Source organism: Maylandia zebra, linkage group LG20 (assembly GCF_041146795.1).
Source record: "Maylandia zebra isolate NMK-2024a linkage group LG20, Mzebra_GT3a, whole genome shotgun sequence".
NCBI lineage: Eukaryota > Metazoa > Chordata > Actinopteri > Cichliformes > Cichlidae > Maylandia > Maylandia zebra.
In genome coordinates, this window is record NC_135186.1 from 6243275 (window position 1) to 6264299 (window position 21025).

The 21025-nt window shown below is 38.0% G+C and overlaps 1 protein-coding gene across 3 annotated transcripts; it reads right to left on the reverse strand.

The window, feature by feature from the left end:
- Positions 1-451: 451 nt before the first annotated feature.
- si:ch211-112c15.8 (tumor necrosis factor receptor superfamily member 1A) lies at positions 452-17714 on the reverse strand. 3 transcript variants are annotated; one of them, XM_076878554.1, is made up of 11 exons: positions 17599-17714; positions 11094-11190; positions 10862-10987; positions 10052-10177; positions 9883-9922; positions 8114-8187; positions 7504-7629; positions 7146-7292; positions 6451-6488; positions 6125-6233; positions 452-2193 (listed from the first exon to the last, which is right to left on the reverse strand). In XM_076878554.1, the coding sequence occupies exons 2-11, from the start codon at positions 11176-11178 to the stop codon at positions 1853-1855; spliced, it is 1212 nt and encodes a 403-aa protein (XP_076734669.1). In that variant the 5' UTR covers positions 11179-11190; positions 17599-17714; the 3' UTR covers positions 452-1852. The 3 variants fall into 3 exon arrangements, with proteins under 3 accessions (XP_076734669.1, XP_004554197.2, XP_004554198.2); XM_004554140.4 differs by lacking the exon at positions 17599-17714 and adding an exon at positions 13040-13252; XM_004554141.4 differs by lacking the exons at positions 7504-7629; positions 17599-17714 and adding an exon at positions 13040-13252.
- Positions 17715-21025: the final 3311 nt, after the last annotated feature.

Sequence of the window (21025 nt, forward strand, 5' to 3'; positions counted from 1 at the left end):
ACAAGTCATTTAGAGCAGTTTCAGTTCTGGTAATCTTTCATTTATTTATTTATTTATTTATTGAGAAATACTGGAAATCCCTTTTTTGGCAGGTGACACTGGTGTGGTTAAAAACATGGCAAACACATGGTGATGTGCAGCCTGACAGCATATCTACATGACAGCAGAAGAATAATGCTATAAATTTTGAAGCTGCATGTAAACACATAAAGTGAATGTGGTCCTGTAAGGGATCTGTTATTTTTCCATCCAGTAACTATGAACAATATAAGGCAGCTGTTCTTTGTGCTTTTAGCCCAAATTTGCAATTCATGGGTGTAATCCAACTCAAGAATAAAAGCTCTTCAAGTACTGTGCTCCTATTTTCTTTGTAGGTGGGGTGTGTGTGCGCTTACAAATGCACACCAGCTGCTGCGGTTTAAACATACAGTCCATACTCCCACCTTGTGGCCAAACATTTTATTCATGACATATACATATACAGGTGACATTTTGATTTGGGGTTTTACAGTAGCACGTTTTCATAACAGTGTACCACTAAAGACCACAATGAGATGAAAAACATTAAGATTTTCACTTTCAGTTTATTCTGCACCACACAAATATTCATACAAATGGATCATAAATAAAAAAACAATTATACTTTAACCTGTAAAACATATACAAATATTTATATCTCAGGGAAAGTGGCCTACATTCCCATTAAAACTTTCTTAAATAAACATCTTAAATGGGAAAATCCAAGACCTTTACTGTCAATGAAGTATAATGACACACACACATAGACACACAAAAAAACCTCTCAAAGTGAGATACCCAAACACCACAAGTGAGAACCATCCGTTCAAATGGAATATGTGTGGTGAGGAAAAACCCAGCATGCTGAACACTGACACCATTTAGTTGCAGGAAACTGAAAAACTGACGTCCTTTGGGGATTTCAGTTTTCTTCCTTTGCGAGAGTGCACAATAACAATCAGTGGCTGAGTTGTTATACCAAACGAGGGAGACGTCTGCAGCTGTGCTGCACAAACATCCCAGATGTGCACGGAGTGATCACGCACACGCACAGTTTAAAGATTCAGACTGAAAAAGTCTGTCCTTTGACAAGTCAAAAGGGGAAAAAAACAGAGAAATCTCAAGCACAGACTTGTGGAGGTAAAACAATCACGTACACTACACTAAGGAAGTGAAACTTCCTTGCTTACCCTTTAAGCACAAACACCTCCCAATTATACATGTACATTGCAGTACTGCTGTAAAAACCGCAGCCTCCATTGCTGGCATTTAAGAGGCACCACACAAAAAACTGGAGGTTACATTGTTCTAAACAACTTTTGGCAGCAGCCATTAGTTAAGGGAAGGGGACTTCCCTCAGTATTTTTTTATTTATTTACTGTCTCCACCTACTGTAGGCTACAAGAATATTACGAGTGTGTTAAGAGGTGTTATGTGGTTCCTAAAAATGCTAATGATGCTCTTGAGGAAGTAACCTGATGTTCGAAACTGCATTTTGCACTGCTACGAATCCATTATTTCATGTGTTTACATTCAACATTTTAGGTTTCTGTCTTAACATGAAATAAGGGTCCACTTTTTTACATTCCAGTTTATCAGATGTTTTTATTTGGCTTTAATCTACGTCTGCATTACTCAGTACGGGATATTTACGACATTGTTCCAGGTTTCTAGGGTTGTACTATATGGCTACAGATCGTAATGTCCTTTCCAGCGAGTGTCTAATCTTTCACACCAGCGTCCATGGCTGAATAATTTATGTTTCCAGTCATGTTATAGATAGCATTACACTTGTGCCGCCAGGTACAGCCTCAGTTGTCCCACACTGCTCCATTCAAATGGCTGTGAGTGCCTGTCTCTGGTCAGGCGTCCACTGCAGCTGTTCCAGGCTTTCCTGGAGCATCTGTGCACAGCCGGATAATTCCATGTAGTGTAAGGCTGAGAAAATATCACTGAGTTTGGAGGAAGAGTGCTGGCTCCACAGCCTCAGCATCTGGTACTGCTTCTCCATGGAGCCGAGACTGAAACCAGTCTCCATCTCGACTCGTGCCATCTGCTGGTCAGTCACCTTAAGCAGACGCAAGAACTCCTTCCACCTATGCAAGGGCACCTCCTTGATGATCGCGTAGAGGACGATGGCCGGCCAGCGATCTGCGTGGTCATTTCGTCTGGCAACTGGAAGGAGAGAATAATTAACAGTCAGAGGACACAGGGCACTGAGCTGCTTGTTTTGCGTTAGTCTGAGGTTAAAATAATCTGTATTTATGTGAAATAGAGCATTTGCGCAGCAGTTCACCTCCTGTCTCAAACAAGTAAATTTTGCTGCTTCTAAGAGCTTCCTGTTTGTGACCACCCTGTTAGGATATCTGTGAGTCACTGTCGTCATCCATTTCCACGATTAGAGAAACTAATGTGAAATGATAAGCAGTGATAACAGCAAGTATTTTTTAATGTTTTTTTCCCCTTACACTGGACTCACTGGCAAAAACTTTGGTCATGTTTAAGATCAGCATTGTTACAGTGTGCCGTACTGTGCAAATGTCTTGAGCCATCCATCATGGCTCAATATTTTGCAAAGAAAATAGCAAAGAGGTGCAAATATCCACAGAAATGCATTAAATAAGGGCAAAACAGAGTTAATTTGTTCTAATGAGCTTGAAAGTCAAGATTTTGTGTGACCACCTATATTATCTAACACAGCCTGAACTCTCTTAGGTATGCTTTACTGCACTTTCCTTAACTAGTCTTTGGGAATAGTTCCCCAGGCTTCTTGGAGCACATTCAAAGCTTTTCATTGGCTGCTTTTCATTCCGTTCTCTGTCACTGCTTCAATAACTTTGATGTTCAGGCTCTAGGAAAGCCGATCCATGACCGATAGCCTTCTACTACGTGTTTTTCTATCCAGTATGCCTTTATTGCACTAACAGCGTGTTAAGCTGCGTGGACAACAACTGAAAAAAAAACAATTTTTTTGCTACGTTTTTTTTTTGTCTCTAATGTGTTAACACAACACTGATTCATTCCTTGAGTGAGGTGTCTTTTTTATGCTTGAGTGAGTCATAGGTCAGTGTGAAGTGGCAAAATAAACAAACCAAAAAAAATCGTCGGAAAATGATCAGAATCAGAATCAGAATCAGAATACTTTATTGATCCCTGGGGGAAATTATTTTAAAAAAAGTGACTGTAACAGGCTGCACGCTGGTTGGCGCATGCGCACTTAACTTAGAGTGAGAGTGAGTGAAAAAGCAGCCAATGGCCAAAGACAGAACTTTGAAAGACCTTCAGAAAGCCTGAAGAACTACTGGTCAAGACTGCTTTAAAAGTCTGGCTCCTTGGAAGCAAGTATATAAAGAAATTAGGCATAATTCAAGACTTTAACTGATGATTTGCATATACTGACTCTAATAGAAAGCTTTTTTTAATGATTCAGTGTACACCTTGTAACAGTCACAATTGTGTGGTGTCTCTTTAAGACAATTTAAGTTAATGTTTAGTGACGTCACAAGTATGCGTCACTGCTCTCTGTAGAGTGTGGGAGAAACGTGCTTGCGCATGGATGTGGACTGACATGGACCTCATATATTTACCTCCCTAATTCAAAGTAATGTCACAGGTTGTAGGAACACTGTGTTTCATGTATGACAAGGCAGCAGCTGTTCAACCTTGTAAGGTAGGTGATGTGTGTGTCAATTAAAGGACACCACTGTGGAATTCCCAGTACCAGTGTGGTTGTGAGTTTTTGACTATCCTGAGTGTTTTCTGCCGCCTCCTCTCAACCACTGAATACAACCCACGTTATAACCTCCAACCAGCATTATGGTATATTCTGAAAAACTAATTAATTAATAAAGTAATTACTAATTAAGTAATTCAGAAGATATACAGAGAAATTTGACCACATTATATCAGCACTGGTCTGCTAAGTGGAAAAGCTTTCTCACTTTGTAATAACAGGACAACAACAGTCAAGAGACGTAATGATACAGAATACACAACGCAAATAAAAGTCCCATCTCAAGCTTATGAAGAGGAGAACAGAGCATAATCCTCACCCCAGTTCAAACAGCACAAAACTAAAAACAGGTTTTGATCTTAGCCGTGAATGCCAACAACAACATGACCTCACTAATAACTGCAGTTGTATTTAAAGCACACCTACAGGCTTGAAAGGCTTACATTGAATATCAGGAGTTTACCATATGACACAGTTAACAGGCACATGTGTTCACTATCTGACTTGCCATTTGACTTAATGTCACATTGCTGACTGATGCGAACGAGTAAGAACGCTGTATTTCCTAGTTTCCACCTCCACAGATGTGGTTCTGATAAACACTATGGTGAACAAGAAGAGATGAAAAAGTAAAAACAACAGCACTTATAGATAGTATACCGCGCTTCTATCAGATGGAAGAAACTGCAACAGCAACATTTTTTAATTTTACTAATATAATTCAATTAAACAATTTAGCAGTAGCAAAATAGCGCTTCCTTTTAACAACACAAGCAGACAAGCAGGTATTTGAAGAGGTAGCTATTCTCCTTAACGCTTTAGAAATATTGCTCGTTTAATGTTGATGTTGATATTTTTAGTTTTTTAAAGTGTATGTCTTTTTCATTCATTGTAAAACAACTGAGAAATTTCCCCTGGTTTTATTCATCATACACTATAATCGTGGTATCATTATGTTTTGAAGGTAATCTGCTTGGATCACACTTTATCTGAAAGCATTTGTTAAATTGTGAAACAATGAAATTGAAAAAAAAAAGTATGCCAAATGCCACTTTTTCTGGCTATGACCTACTATCTACCACCTATTTAGGTGCGTCATAAAAACATGTGTCACTGATCATAAATGCTAATAACTTTACTGGAAAACTCAATGCTGAACACTTCCTCTTCTACAACTTTTCTCGCAGTTTTCACATCACTTATCTCAAACATTTACAGCCAAGCCCATCACACCCTCCAGCATTCAATACCTAAGTCTCACTTCGGATGAAGTCCACAGTCATTTAAATGAGGGGAGAAAGTTGAAGCGCTACGAACAATAGGTTTCACCTCCTCTCTAAATTAACACATTTCTTAAGTAATTCAGTGCAGCAGCATGCACCATCTCTACTGCTCACCACAGAAATAAAAAAAAATCACACTGTGGTGTAGAAGCAAATTCTTAAGCAACTACATTATTTACCCAGCTTGTGCTGATTGGCCTGTTTTAAACTCCTAAGTGACCAAAAGATAACTCAGCCTTATAGTGTGTACTGTATAGAACTCATTTTGACTTGTCCTGAAGGACGTGATGCAATGACCCTAATCTTCTATCCATCTATCTAAATCTATATCAATATATCTCTCTCTCTATATATATCTATATGTATATAGGGAAAGAGAGAGATGTTTTTTTCCTGCCTACTTAAAGGATATAATATATACAGAAATGAATAAATGTTGAAAGTTGTTTATCCTTTTATGAGTCATATTGTCTCTGAAAATATGGCAAAAGCTTCCTTTGCACTTCATGTGTAAAAATATCTATAACACCACTGAGTTTCATTTGGTATGTGGTGTTCTTCTTAGCTGATAATCCCATGATTCTAGTAACAAAACTAGTATTTTCTGGGATCGTAGTAGTAGAAGTAGTAGCAGAAGAAATTATTTCCTGCTAAAATGTTGCAGATAAAGTCACATTTATCAGTTTTATATTGCCAGTTATGTCTTAAACCATAAATGGTTACATTTACCCTAAAGTGCAATACAATGGAAGCCTGTGCTGAAGGGCAGAGAAGGATTTTGTCTGTGAATATTTAATACCGAATGACAGAAAAAGAAATGCAGACTGTTTGATTGTTGGCTGTTCTCGAATTTGAGGTTTTTTATCCTTCTTCACTGAACTCCTATTAAAAGTAAGGAATATTTTAATCACTCCTTACATTGGGAATGAGGAAATGACTTTTGAGACTAAAATAAACTTTTCCGAGAATTCTGCAGGGGGTGTTTTTGTTTTGTTTTTTTAATTAGAAATCATCAACACATAATTAACAAAGTCCAGTATTTTGCATGTCGTGCATGTTAGCAAGAGATCAAATACTCAGATAGTCTTACCTATCTGGCCATTGACTGGCACGAGAGTGTTGATGTGGGTTGGATGTTCTGACATGGCTGGACTCTGATTGAGAGTCAACATGGGAGTTTCCTCAGAGAATGTAAGCGTCTTGAAAGAACAAACAAGACAGCATGAGTACAAACTTTGAAGTGCATGACAGGGATGACCAAAACTTTCTGCCTTTCTTGTGTGCTAATTATAAGCTAATGAGCTAATTATCTTGATGAACTATGTACAAGAAATTCTCACTGTGCACCTACAGTAAGTGTTCCTGCCTAGATTGCTATCTTTAAAGAAAACGAAGTGCATGAAACTGAGCACAAACCAGTGTGGTCGGGTTACTGCCTTGATGACTGGGTTGTTCTGTTAAAAAGGAAAGGAGATATTATCATTGAGTTTCCTGTCTGTTAGTCAAGACATGTTCAGTCACTAAGGCACATTTTTAAAACAGAACAAAATATGGATATTCCTCTATTTAATGCACAACTGGACAGTACATTTCACATTGTGAGGAGTAACATGAGAAAATTTGTCCTTGGTTGCGATGTGTCATAGTATCTTAACTTCCCAGAGGTCAAGTAATGTAAAGTGTAGTACTTTACATATTAGTACTTTACATGTAGTACTTTACATAACTTTGATATTAGCCATATGAAAACTACATGAATGTCCCCAGTCAATATCTACCGAACCGCTAAGTGCCTGTACTGTTTACTCTGTGTACTGTATATTAATGCTCAGTGGTAGTTGTAGAAATACTCTGATGAATAAAAGTGATTGTTCAATTCAAAGCACTTGAAAAATAGTAAAACCCTGCACTGAACAAAATACAATTAGGCAATAGAAAAAAAGGACTGACAAAAGTAACAAAAGTAACATTTAACCTTAAGGGTCAAATTTGTGCCATTACGTTTTAAAGAAGATAAAGTTACACAAATCTCATATGAAATGCAAACACTTCAAATGTGTACTTAAATACAACGCACAGGTACTTTGTTGGATTTATTTACTGCAGATTACCGTTCTTGGAGACTTCAGCCTCTTTCCTCCTCCTCCAGCAAAAACTGTCTTTGTGTTTGAATATCTTCATGGTGCAGATCAGCAGGAACCATGAGAGCAACACAAAGCTAATCACGAGAATCGCAAGAAAAATTCCTGCATTCCCCGCTGTGGACACAAAGACACACTCCACATCAATAAGTTCTGACGTAAGCATATTATGTCTTTATCCTCCATGTAAATTGGATAACAATCAGAGGCTGCTAAACCTGATAAAATGTCCTTAGCAAGTGTGATACATTATAAAACTAAACTACAAAACCAAGGGCAGTAAGTTAATGTATCAAATGTGTTGTCAAAATATAAAATGAGCACTAACGGTTACGTGGAATTTCTGTTATATAAGGATCTGATGGATTCGTGAAAGCCTTGGATGTTGAAACAAGAGCTTTGTTTGGAAAGGGAGTTGAAGTTGAGGCTGGTGTAACAGTTGTAGACATCAATCCTGTCGTACGATTAAAAAAAAGAAGCAAGTTTGGAATTACTTCTCAACATTAGTGGGTTATATAATGTGATGTAATCTTCTGGTATACATGGATAGACAACACAATGCGTTTGCATTAACATACTTTAAGAAAAATAAAATTTTAAACTTTATTATTTATTATTCTTGGTGCTGGTGCATTTAGTAATCTGGCTCCGAGAGCCTCAGTTGTGTTTTTTAAGTAGTTGCAGATCAAATCTGAAGTACGGTCAGGAGGAATTTTTTCCATTCTTCTAAATAGAGCTGCTTTATCTCAGCAATATTTTTGGGGATGTGTGGATCAAAAAGCTTGAAAAGCAAACCCACAGTATCACATCTTGTTTTCAAATCTCCTTTTCCTAAAGATCTACTTGAATGCTTAGGGCTCATTGTTTTTGCTGGCTCTCCTAACCTTCAGAAGAAGTCAGTCAGACAAAATGACATACATAATTAAAGATTCACTTACTTTTGTTTGCCACTGTGGTTGGAGACACAACTGGAGTTGTAGATGGATTTGTCGAAGCTGCAGTATTCGTTGGCCTATAACATAAAAAACAGTATAGAAATCATCTGACAACACATATTTATCCTGACATTAAAAGCTAATGAAGCACCAACACAGGCAGTTATTTCTCCTGTCGTGTGTAAAAATGCATTCCAACATTAATCTGAGGTCCAGATTCAGACTGCATAATTCAAATGAATATATCTGCAAAAGTCAGTCTGTTAGTTTAAGTTCTCCTCTGTGTGCTTGCTTGCAGTGACTTATAGAGAGACTAAAAAAAACTAATCAAAGATTTTTCCATTGAAGGTTGACGTTTTCTAGCAGCATTGGAAAAACATTCAAACATTTTGCAACTAGGATGATCAGACCCCAGTTTGAGGAAAGCAATAATTTTTGTGTGTGACTCCGTGGGGACATGTTAGCAATGTTTTGAGGTAGTCAGAAATTTTCATTACCAATAACAGGTTACCAGATTTTAGTTTATTATGTAGAGGCCAAATTAATGACATTTAAAAGTAACTTTTCCAACGTTTACAAGTAAATGTAAGAATAAAGGGAAGACGAAGCTATGTTCTTATCATGTACTCCTTATATGATCCCATATTTCTCTTTATGTTATTTGTTCTGTCTGTTTGCATTTCAGTAGTAGGGATGAACGTTGATTTTTGAGTGTTTTTTTTTAGCTGACAATTCTATCATTGTCAGCTAATTGTCACTTCATGCTATATTTTTCCTAGTACGAACCTGAAGCATAATTATATCCAAAGAGGCAAAAACGCAAAGTGAAATAAACTTCCCTTTATTTTCTTTGTGGTTGTTTCAGTCTTTTCCACTAAAAGTCAGATGCCTTGTGACTTTTTGGTGGTGTCTTTCCCTGATGGGAGTAGCATTAGAAATTGAAAAATATTAAAAAGCCTTTCCTCCGTTTTTCACACAAGCTTAGTGAAAGCCAGACTTTTGCAAATCCTTTGCACTTGCACTTTCAGTCAGTGCAAATGCAAATCCTGCAGAGTCAATCAATATGTGGGACATCGGGGACAAAGGACGGTCCCACATAATAAGAGACATCTTGTGACTCAATTTGTATCCTTAAAAAAGACATTATGGTACAGTGATCAGAAGAAATGGTTATAGAAATGTAAAGGTGGATGTCCAGGGGATCTGTCTATTCTTTAATACAAATGTGTAAAACTGGAAAACAGTGTTTGAAAAGCAACTCTAACCTGCCTATTATCAGGACTTTTGTCATCTGCAGGCATGTTATTTAGCACAGGTAGTCAAGGCCTCAGTCAAACCACAGGAAATATGGGAGGGGGAGAGAAATTTGTAACCATGTTTCCTCCATTCTAACAAAAAGACAACACGTCCCCTGCTGAAATCAGGCCATGTTTAACTCAACCACAAACATATTGTAGATCACATTTTAGTTAGCACTGACAAATAGTTGCCATTTATCTAGAGTAAGTTAGTGGCCCTCTAAACGTCACCAGAAGTTGATACACATTAAATGAACAAACATCACTGAACAAACACTGCAATTTTGGTGCATACCTGTAGACTGTATTCACATACAATACAGCGTAAGCTATCACCACAGTAAGTATATGTATTTTATATCATTGGCGCTTTCATTTGCAGTTCTGTGTTCTTGTCAGTCTGTCGCGAACAAAATTTAAGCACACTGTCTATGTTTTTTTGTTTATTTTCTGTTACATTGTAAAGTCTTCTACCTCCGGGGGTGTGGGCACTTCGTGTAGTAGTCAGCATTCCCTGAAAGGAACATAAGAGTAACTGTGAATGTAGGAATTTAAAGTGAGATTGTTATTATATTAGAAAATGAATCCGTTTGGCTGCAGTGAATATCAGTCTAATGCTTTAAAATCCTTTGAGGTTACTTACGTGGGCAGTGCGGGCAGGAACATATTGAACATTGCCGTGGATAAGATCCTGAATTGTAGTATCCCTCCATGCAGCCACACACTGTGCTCCTGTTAAAGGTGCAGGGCTCTATTACCACCTCATCATCTGGGGGAAAAGCAAAATACAGTGTTTCCATCTCAGTCCAAATAACTGAAAAACGCAGTCCCGATAAGGCCATGGGACCACATGTTGTTTTCTACTGTCACATTCTTTTCATCAATTAGCACATGAAATGATTTTTCCAAGTTCTGCTTCAATATTTTATGTGAAACTCAGTTGAAATGTAAACAGAAGGAATCAATATGTTAACGGCACGCTCAAACTGGTACGCACACAAATTCACGTGTTGTTGTTACAGTGCAAGTCTCCATGTAAAGTGAATACTCAAACTGGCACTGATGTTATTAGTGACATACAGTTACTATTATATTAGGATTTCCCACACTAAATATTTATTTCATTCCACTGCATCAAACTGGTTTAACAGAAATATTCGATCATTATAATTTGCTCATCATTAAAAGAGATCTTACATGCAGCGAAGAATAGCATTGTCTTTTATATGACCAAATAAACAGAAAACACCAGTCTACTGTTTTATTTTAGTCCACGTTTCTCTCTGTGGTTTTCCAGTGAAGGTGCCATCTTCACATGTTTTATATATTGAAATAACCAGAAAATATCCATCTGCTTTATTCTAGTCTAATTTGTACTTGAACGCTCCTTAAACTTTATCACACAAGCTGACAGTATGTGTAGCAGCAAACTGAAAATGAGCAGGATACTTACGATTACATGAGTCACACCTACGACATTTCTCTACGAAGTTTTCTACCTCCGTGAATGTGCCATGCTCACATTTCTTGCATTTGTACTTTTTAACTTGATCATCACAATCACCAACTTTATGATATCCTGGGGAAGACAGAGAGAAAGAGAAAGGTAACGAGTTAATGTGATATTTCCACAATGACTTCACGAAGGACAATAATTGTCAATAATAATCCTATGTATATCTTACCAGCTGGGCATAAATTGTAGCACGAATCATTAGTTTGTTCGATCCCCTCAGTTTGACTCTGTCCACAGGAAGTCAGTGCAAGCATCAGTGGGAAGACCTGAAACAAAAAAAATGAGGTCTGAAGATCTGAGGTGTTAAATGAGGGTTAAGGTGCTTGTGTGTGAGCAGGATTGACATTTCATCACAAAAGCTGAAACAAAATGACAGAAAGAGTAAAAATAATTGACTCTCATCAAGTCACTGGAGAGGAAAAACTTTTTAATTTGCATATATCATCAAAGAGGAACATGTTCATTGAAAATGTAAATGTTCCACTGCCATTAAAGGTTCAACACATTTTCTGAACTCTAGCATGCACATCGTGCAGCAGACAGTTGTTGTTCTACCAAAGCAGAATGACAGAAAAAAAATATGCCAAGCAGATCAGTGGAGACTTGGTCCATTTTGAAGACAGAACGGAAAACATGTCAGAGTATTTGGACCATCCTCCACCCAGAGCCAATGAACTAAGACTCTTCTTGACCATCAGAGTTCTCACATACATGACGCATATTGCAAACCTCAGTCCAAAAACATCCTCATTTTCAAAACTTCCCCAATACATACTGATGAGATATGAACCTGATTGATTAATAACACTACTGTTAAATGTATAAGTAATGTTCGCACACGTCTGCAGTAGGTGAATATCCAAGCAGCTGTAGCTGTACTGCATGTTAAAATCTCTCTCTCTCTCTCTCTCTCTCTCTCTCTCTCTCTCTCTCTCTATATATATATATATATATATATATATATATATATATATATATATATATATATACACACACACACCACTGAGTGAAAAAAAATATTCTCTCTACAAACGTCCGACACAAAGGTCAAATATTTCTGACTTGTAGGTGAGTGAGAAAAGTTCAGAAGAGGAAATCATCATATAAATAATATAATACAACCCTGCCCCACAGATTTGGCCCCACAGAAAAGAGATAAGTTGGAAAACTGTTGAGCGATAGGAAATGACAGGTCAGGGAGCCCAGTGCTACCAGCTTACCGGACTATTCTTCCAGTTTTACACACTGTGGGCTTCTTCATCTTCCTTTTCCTAAACCCCAAAACACTTATATTTATGGATGCTGGCTGCCCAATGATAACACATAAAACAAAGGGAATCCTTCTGCTAACTTTTCCCCTACATCTGTGATTATTTAGATCCCTGAAATATAGCTTGCAGTATTGTTAAAAGTTCTTCATCTGTGACTCTCCTCTCATTGTTGTGAGTTATTGTCTATTTTCAATTGAGTGATTTCAGTCTCTCAAAGGTAAACCTTAAGAAACCTATTGGCCGTTGTCTTTACATTTATTATTTATTTATTTATTTATTATGACAAGAACCTTGCGATCTTTAAGGTGGGTAAATGTGAATAATGCAAAAAGAGAAAGTAAATAATCATTAGATACAGCTCATGTAAAAGTATCAAGTTATTAAACGTCACGGTCTCACTGCACCCAGAGCTGCAAGACCACAAAAGATAATCCCAGTAATCTACAGAACGTCTTCCCTTCATTCATCCACATACAACTACATGTCACTACAGCCTTAACGATTTTGCAGCAACTAACGTACACACGCTACATATGGAGCTCTTATTGCAAACAATAAAAACAGAAGCCACAACAGTGAGGATGTACACTAGCTGTAGTCATGGCAGCAATGAGATTTACGGCCACTCAAGAATATACGCAGGAAAATATTACAAATAATCATAAATATTTATCTTGCAGTCATTAAGACATAACGTTTGCTTCCTCTAATCCAAACATAATCTTTTCCGATAGTTCCCATCACAATGAATAATGAAAATCCACTCAGAGGAAACTGCATTAAAGCACCCTTGAAATTAAACACGCAGATGATCCAGATCAAACCTATGAACAGAATTACTTACCAAGACAAAGTTCATTTTGGGAGAGCAGGCAGTGTGGAAGTTAAACAACCAACTTATGCTGAAATTCACTCATTTGAAAGCAAAACAATGTCGTTTTCAGCAGCAGGACGAGGCACTCTGACTGAGCTGAGGTGTAGATTTCCTTTAAAGCTGACTCAAATTAACGGTTTTAGGAAGGCTTTGTTTGTGCGAGTGTGTGTGTGTGAGAGTGTGTTTGTGGGTCAGGGCTTTCAGTTCTTTGGAGTGTTCAGAGAAGTGTTGCGAGAAACAGGAAACAAAGTCAGATGTAACCACCCACCCCTTACAGACACACGCATACGCACATAGTGACAGTGTAATTCCACTGAATCTCAGTGATAATGATGTGGTTCAGACAAAAGCCCTGGTGACATACATGGGGATATTTCACAAGCTGGACAGTGTGGTTAGATCTGATGGTGGTGCGGAGTGGGGCATGTAAGAGGAGGTGTTGTACACCGTGAAGGTGTTGGCCATGTTACCGGCTCTAAAGCAACCTACTTTTCATTCAAACTTCAAAAGAAGAGAGAAAAAAGAAGGATGGGACCACAATGAGAATCAAACAAATGTGGTTAACTCAGTTGTTTATCATATCAGAGGAGAGAATATTGACTCTTCCTCTTTTAATCCGACATATAAATCTACACCAGTCACATTTTATTGGTTCACAAATTCTGTTCAGCGTGTGTTTTGACAATTTAACTGAACGCCACACTTATGTAAAGGACTGAAAAAATACACCAAAATAGAAGTATACAGGTTTAAAAATAGAATTTATAATCCAAAGGAATACATTGTTCATATGGCATGGAGTGCTGACTAAGACTTCAGTGTAAATCAAAAAACACAGCCAAGCCTTTTTCAAGTTTGAGAAAGAGCAATGCAATATGCAATAAATAAAAGAATGCTTTCCAAAATAAATCCAGGAACTATCAGTGCATCAGGCATTTGGCTTCCTGCTGTAGACACAAAGACACACTGATGTAAGGATGCTACATTCAAAAAGGGGGAAATTTGAGACTTACAAAAATATCCAAAAACATCCATCTCTTTTATAATGTGTCAATACATTTGATCTAATGAGTCATAAAGCGCTGAGGTGGGAGTTAAAAAAGACTACATGAGCAGTAATAACGTCCAGTGGTTTTTAACTCACTAATAGTCATACGAAACTCGATTAATCTGAAGATCTGAAGCATTCATCAAAGCTTTTGATGTTGAAGCTGGAGCTACAGTTGGAGCATCCATCCGCCTATCCATGTACTGCACAAACCCACAGGTACATGGATAGACGGATGGATGCCTAGGTGTTGTCAACCTAGTCGAGAGACTTGTTGGACCAGTAACAGAAAGAGAAAGCCAGCAAACATTGTGTAATAATGCGATCTGACTACATTATACTCTTTTCTGTATTTATTGAACACACTGATTTATCATTCAAGATGCTGGTTGATAATATTCTTTGCCAGCAGGACATTTTAATCATTTCCAGGTCAGATCTGCACTCTGAATTTGGATCCTTCTTTCATAAAGATCGGCTTTAGCTCAGCAACAATCTTGGGATGTGTGGTGCTAAAAGGCTCTTAAAGTTAATCCTCAGCATCACAATGTTTTTTAAGTATCCTTCATTGTACAATTTATATTTGAATGATTAAGATCCATTTTCTTTCATCTTACCTGCTTTCTACCAAATGTCAGAAATCCCACTTAGACACTCTCCAAGTTCTCCCCAGTGATGGCAGCAACAAGTACTGTTAATGTCTGAATAACATATTCACTATAGAGAAGAACAATGCAATGGGTTGGTTTTTTTTTTTTTGTTAATCCATAAAATAAATGATGTTTTGTAATTGTAACTTAGATAAAGATTTGGCCATGCTTTAAGAGAAACTGTACAGCTGTGGATAGATATGTAAATGATGCGTTAGCACATTTCCTCCTGCATTCTGGTTCAATCTGGTTCAATCTGATATGCTGTCCTATAAATAAGGAAAGAGACTGGTATTGTCAACACAGGAAGCTGATGGCATATCTCAAAAGGTGTTAAGAGATAGCAAAGCCCTGATATGAAGACTCGAATGGTTACTGCTCCTAGAATGGAGCGTCCTCCGAGATGCAGAGGAAGCAGAAGATCCGGGGAGCCTGTTTACTCTTTAAGAACAATGTGTGAAACTAGCATTTCGCATGCGCTTTGTGAGTTAGCCAGGTAACCCATAACCTTCGTATTATTAGACACATTTGGCACTGCTCATCACCACGGTTAATCATGCCCACAGTCAAACCACAGGAGCAGTGAGTGCACAAGAGATGTGCATGGAGGTTAAATTTGCAAACGTGTTTCCTCCATTTTGACTAAAAAGCCTAAAGAAAACATGAAATGCTCGACTCAACCACAAATATATTTAGATTAGAATTTAAAAGCAATTAAAAGTGTTTTTCTAGTTCATGCAAACCCTTTGAAGTCATAAAACTTTGCCTGTACCGTCTTCTACCTTTGGCATTGCTGGCAATTCTTTCTTTAGTGAGCATTCTCTGAAAGGAAAATGAAGGTGGCTGAATTCATATACAGTGGGGCAAAAAAGTATTTAGTCAGCCACCGATTGTGCAAGTTCCCCCACCTAAAATGATGACAGAGGTCAGTAATTTGCACCAGAGGTACACTTCAACTGTGAGAGACAGAATGTGAAAAAAAAATCCATGAATCCACATGGTAGGATTTGCAAAGAATTTATTCGTAAATCAGGGTGGAAAATAAGTATTTGGTCAATAACAAAAATACAACTCAATACTTTGTAACATAACCTTTGTTGGCAATAACAGAGGTCAAACGTTTACTATAGGTCTTTACCAGGTTTGCACACACAGTAGCTGGTATTTTGGCCCATTCCTCCATGCAGATCTTCTCGAGAGCGGTGATGTTTTGGGGCTGTCGCCGAGCAACACGGACTTTCAACTCCCGCCACAGATTTTCTATGGGGTTGAGGTTTGGAGACTGGCTAGGCCACTCCAGGACTTTCAAATGCTTCTTACGGAGCCACTCCTTTGTTGCCCGGGCGGTGTGTTTTGGATCATTGTCATGTTGGAAGACCCAGCCTCGTTTCTTCTTCAGAGTTCTCACTGATGGAAGGAGGTTTTGGCTCAAAATCTCACGATACATGGCCCCATTCATTCTGTCCTTAACACGGATCAGTCGTCCTGTCCCCTTGGCAGAAAAACAGCCCCATAGCATGATGTTTCCACCCCCATGCTTCACAGTAGGTATGGTGTTCTTGGGATGCAACTCAGTATTCGTCTTCCTCCAAACACGACGAGTTGAGTTTATACCAAAAAGTTCTACTTTGGTTTCATCTGACCACATGACATTCTCCCAATCCTCTGCTGTATCATCCATGTGCTCTCTGGCAAACTTCAGACGGGCCTGGACATGCACTGGCTTCAGCAGCGGAACACGTCTGGCACTGCGGGATTTGATTCCCTGCCGTTGTAGTGTGTTACTGATGGTGACCTTTGTTACTTTGGTCCCAGCTCTCTGCAGGTCATTCACCAGGTCCCCCCGTGTGGTTCTGGGATCTTTGCTCACCGTTCTCATGATCATTTTGACCCCACGGGATGAGATCTTGCGTGGAGCCCCAGATCAAGGGAGATTATCAGTGGTCTTGTATGTCTTCCATTTTCTGATGATTGCTCCCACAGTTGATTTTTTCACACCAAGCTGCTTGCCTATTGTAGATTCACTCTTCCCAGTCTGGTGCAGGTCTACAATACTTTTCCTGGTGTCCTTCGAAAGCTCTTTGGTCTTGGCCGTGGCGGAGTTTGGAGTCTGACTGTTTGAGGCTGTGGACAGGTGTCTTTTATACAGATGATGAGTTCAAACAGGTGCCATTCATACAGGTAACGAGTGGGGGACAGAAAAGCTTCTTACAGAAGACGTTACAGGTCTGTGAGAGCCAGAGATTTTCCTTGTTTGAGGTGACCAAATACTTATTTTCCACCCTGATTTACGAATAAATTCTTTACAAATCCTACCATGTGAATTCATGGATTTTTTTTTCACATTCTGTCTCTCACAGTTGAAGTGTACCTCTGGTGCAAATTACTGACCTCTGTCATCATTTTAAGTGGGGGAACTTGCACAATCGGTGGCTGACTAAATACTTTTTTGCCCCACTTTAATCATTTATTTATTTATTTATTTTAAGTGACAGAGTTACTGCATTATGTAAGCCAGCATATGAACATTAGTTCATTGGACATTTTGGGTATTTTCTAAATGATATAATTACACCGCAAAGTCTCTAGCCCAATACTCTGCCTGTTCATAATGAAACACAAGTCTGACAAGATTTCCCAGACTCAACAGATTTCATTCAAGAGTTCTGACTTCAAAAAACGGTTGAATGAGATCACCAAAATATCATTGTGAAAGGTTGCAGGAACAAAAGAGCATATTATACTATGTGTGTAGTCAGATTTAACTCCAGATCCTCTTACATTTTCTCACACTACCACATGCGTCTATTCACTGGAAGCAGGATACTTACAAACACATGACTCACACTTTACATTTCCCCGTAGGGTTTTTCATTTCCATGTAGGTGCCATCTTTTGCCCCATCTTTTGAATCTGTACGTTTCAATTGGCTCGTCACAGGTACCATCTTTATGACAACCTGGGACAGAGAGAGAGAAAAGAGGAAAGTTAGTGTTTTACTTCAGGTGTGCACAATTTGTAACGTGAACCATTAGTTTGTTCTGTCCTCTCAGTCCATAAACAAATGCCTGCAAATACAGAGCAAACTGAGCAGGCACTGTTAATAAAAGTGGGGCAAAATTCTCCCATAATACTGACAAAGGTTTATTTTGTGTTTTTATGACTGTAGAGTCCTGTGAAAATTCTTTCAAATGACTGTAGAAATTGTTGTTTTTAGAGCAGTGAGACTATGACAGAGGATCCCAATAATTAAAAAGCCTTCTTTGCCTCAGTTACCTCCATGTGTCTGCTGTCACCTTTAAACACTGCAGCCTTAACATTTACCTGCCAAATGCAGTTACATAGGAGGCTTCATATTAACACTAAAAATGAAGAAGATAACAGTGTGGATGTACACTAGCTGTTGTAATAACAGCAATACGATTTACAGTTACTCAAGAACAGACAAAATAAAAATACTACACTTAATAAACAGAAGACTTTCTTAGTCCAAATAACTGGAATACACAGCTCTGACAAGGCCACAGGACTACATGTTGTTTTCTCAGTCAGTGTCTTTTCATTAGTTTTAGTTTTAGTGGCAAAAAAGGTCATTTCTAAATGCTGTGCCAATATTCATGTGGTCAAGAGTCTCAGTTAGCATCCTCTCAAAATGATACTCTTCGGATTATTTGTAAGATACAATATTAAGGCCGTCATAATATACTCATCATGAAAAGAGATCATTTTGGTCAAATTTAAATTTGATCCCCCTTCAGCTTTATCACACATACTGACAGCACACATCACAGTTAATGGAAGATGAGTAGGATCCTTACACTCACAGACGCTACACCTGAGATATTTCTCTCTGTGCTTTTCCTATGAAGATATTTTATATATTGAAATAACCAGAAAATACCTGTCTGTCATATTTCAGTCCAATTTAACTTGAAAACACCTTAAACTTTATCACACAAGCTGACAGTATGTGTAGCAGCAAACTGAAAATGAGCAGGATACTTACAACTATGAGTCACACCTACGACATTTCTCTATGATGTTTTCTACCTATGTGAATGTGCCATGCTCACATTTCTTGCATTTTTACTTTTTAACTTGATCATCACAATCACCAACGTTATGATATCCTGAGAAAGACAGAGAGAAGGAGAAAGGTAACGAGTTAATGTGATATTTCCACAATAACTTCACGAAGGCCAATTATTGGCAATAATGTTCCTCATTATATCTTACCAGCTGGGCACAAATTGTAACATGAACCATCAGTTTGTTCGATCCTCTCAGTGTGAAATCCACAGGAAATCAGTGCAAGTATCAGTGGGAACATTTGGTCACAAAAGCTGAAACAAAAAGACAGAAAGAGTAATAATGATTGACTCTTGCCAAGAAACTGGAGAGGAAAAACTTGTTTTTTAATTTCAATAACTTTTTAGGGAGACTGAAAATATGGGAAACATATTCTATAAAATTCTAGACTTTCCACTGACAATCAAAGTTTAACATATCTTCTGAACTTTAGCAATAACGTCCAAGAAACACACAACACAGGGAGTTTTTAGGACATCCTGATAATAATGAATTACAGTAGTCCAGCCTAGAAGTAATAGATGCACGAACCAGTTTTTCAGCATCACTCTGAGTTTCTAATTTCAAAAATATTACACAAGTGGAAAAAAGCAGTCCTACATATGTGCTTATTATGCACACTGAAGCACATACAAACATTACTCTAATATCTGTACACTTTCACAGTAGGTGAATATCTGGTAGCTGTGCTGTGAGGCCTCAAGAGATTAAGAAAGCTAAAATCTATGCAAATACATACCAGGGAACACAAACCCTTGTCTAAAGTAAAACAATGCTATTCTCTCTACAGAAGTCCATCACAAAGGTCAAATATTTTCAGACACAGGTGAGAGAGAAGAATTCAGGAGAGGAAAACTGATCATACAAACAATATAGATTTTTTTTAAAAACCCTTGTGATATGGGCTGCACTGTTGAGTGATAGGAGATGACAGGTCTGAGAGCCCAGTGATACCAGCTTACTGGAATATTCTTCCAGTTTTACTTTTCTTCATCCTCCTCTTCCTAAACCTGAACACTTATATTTATGGATGTTGGCTGCCCAATAATAACATATAAAACACAGGTAATCCTTCTGCTAACTTTTTACATTAGATACAGATTATTTACGTCTCTGAAATATGACTTGCAGTTGTACTGTTAGAGGTTCTTCCTGCATTACTATCTTCTAATTATTGTGACAGATTATTGTATATTTTCAGCACAAACGCACCAGGTAAAATCTAAAATTTGAAATAAGCAAACAAAAGATGAATCAATGAATCAAAACTCTGGCACAACGGTAAACTTAACACAAAGGAAAACGAGACAAAGACTGAACATCAAGGAACATATTATTAGAGAAAGAATAAACTGGAACTCGTGTAATAACTACAAACAGACACTGAAATGCAAAAGGTGACAAACCAAGAAAACCTGTGAACAGAACAACCCGTTCTCACTCCGCGGGAGCGTCATTGCACTGGATTCCAGCCATAACCCACCGCGTACCATAAGAACGCCGAAGGTCTCCTTTCGCGTTCCTCAGGAACGCCGCGGGACGTGACAAAACGTCGACATGTTACGCCTCGGGAGTGAGAACGCTCTGCAACAGAAACATGGCAAAACCAAATAGCAAACATCAATTAGAAATGAAACTCATAGCTCCAAAAACACTACATGAACTAAAACTCAAGCAAAAAGTATTTAACAATAAACACAACCTAAAGGTCTGCTAGGTCCAGGACCAATGACAAAAATATGCAGTTACACTTGGAGCTTCAATAACAACACTAAAAATGGAAACCTAAACAGTGAAGATGAACTAGCTGTAGGACTGACAGCAATGTGATTTACAGTCACTCAAACTCTCAAATTTAACAATTAGTCACAATTAACAGATAAATACAACAAGTTATCTTGCAGTCATAAAGACATAATGTTTGTATCCGCTTATTCAATCACAATCCTTTCCAATAGTTCCCATAACAATTAATAATTCAAAAACATTCAAATGAAAACTGCATTTAGAAAAACACTGTTTTTCTCAATCCAGCTCAAACCTATAAAAAAAAGTATTACTTACCAGGGCAAGATTCATCTTTGGGGTTTTAAGTTTGAGGAAGACTCTGATTGTGTGAATGTGTGATCGTGATTGGGGGTACGGGGTTTCAGTTCCTTGGGGTGTCTT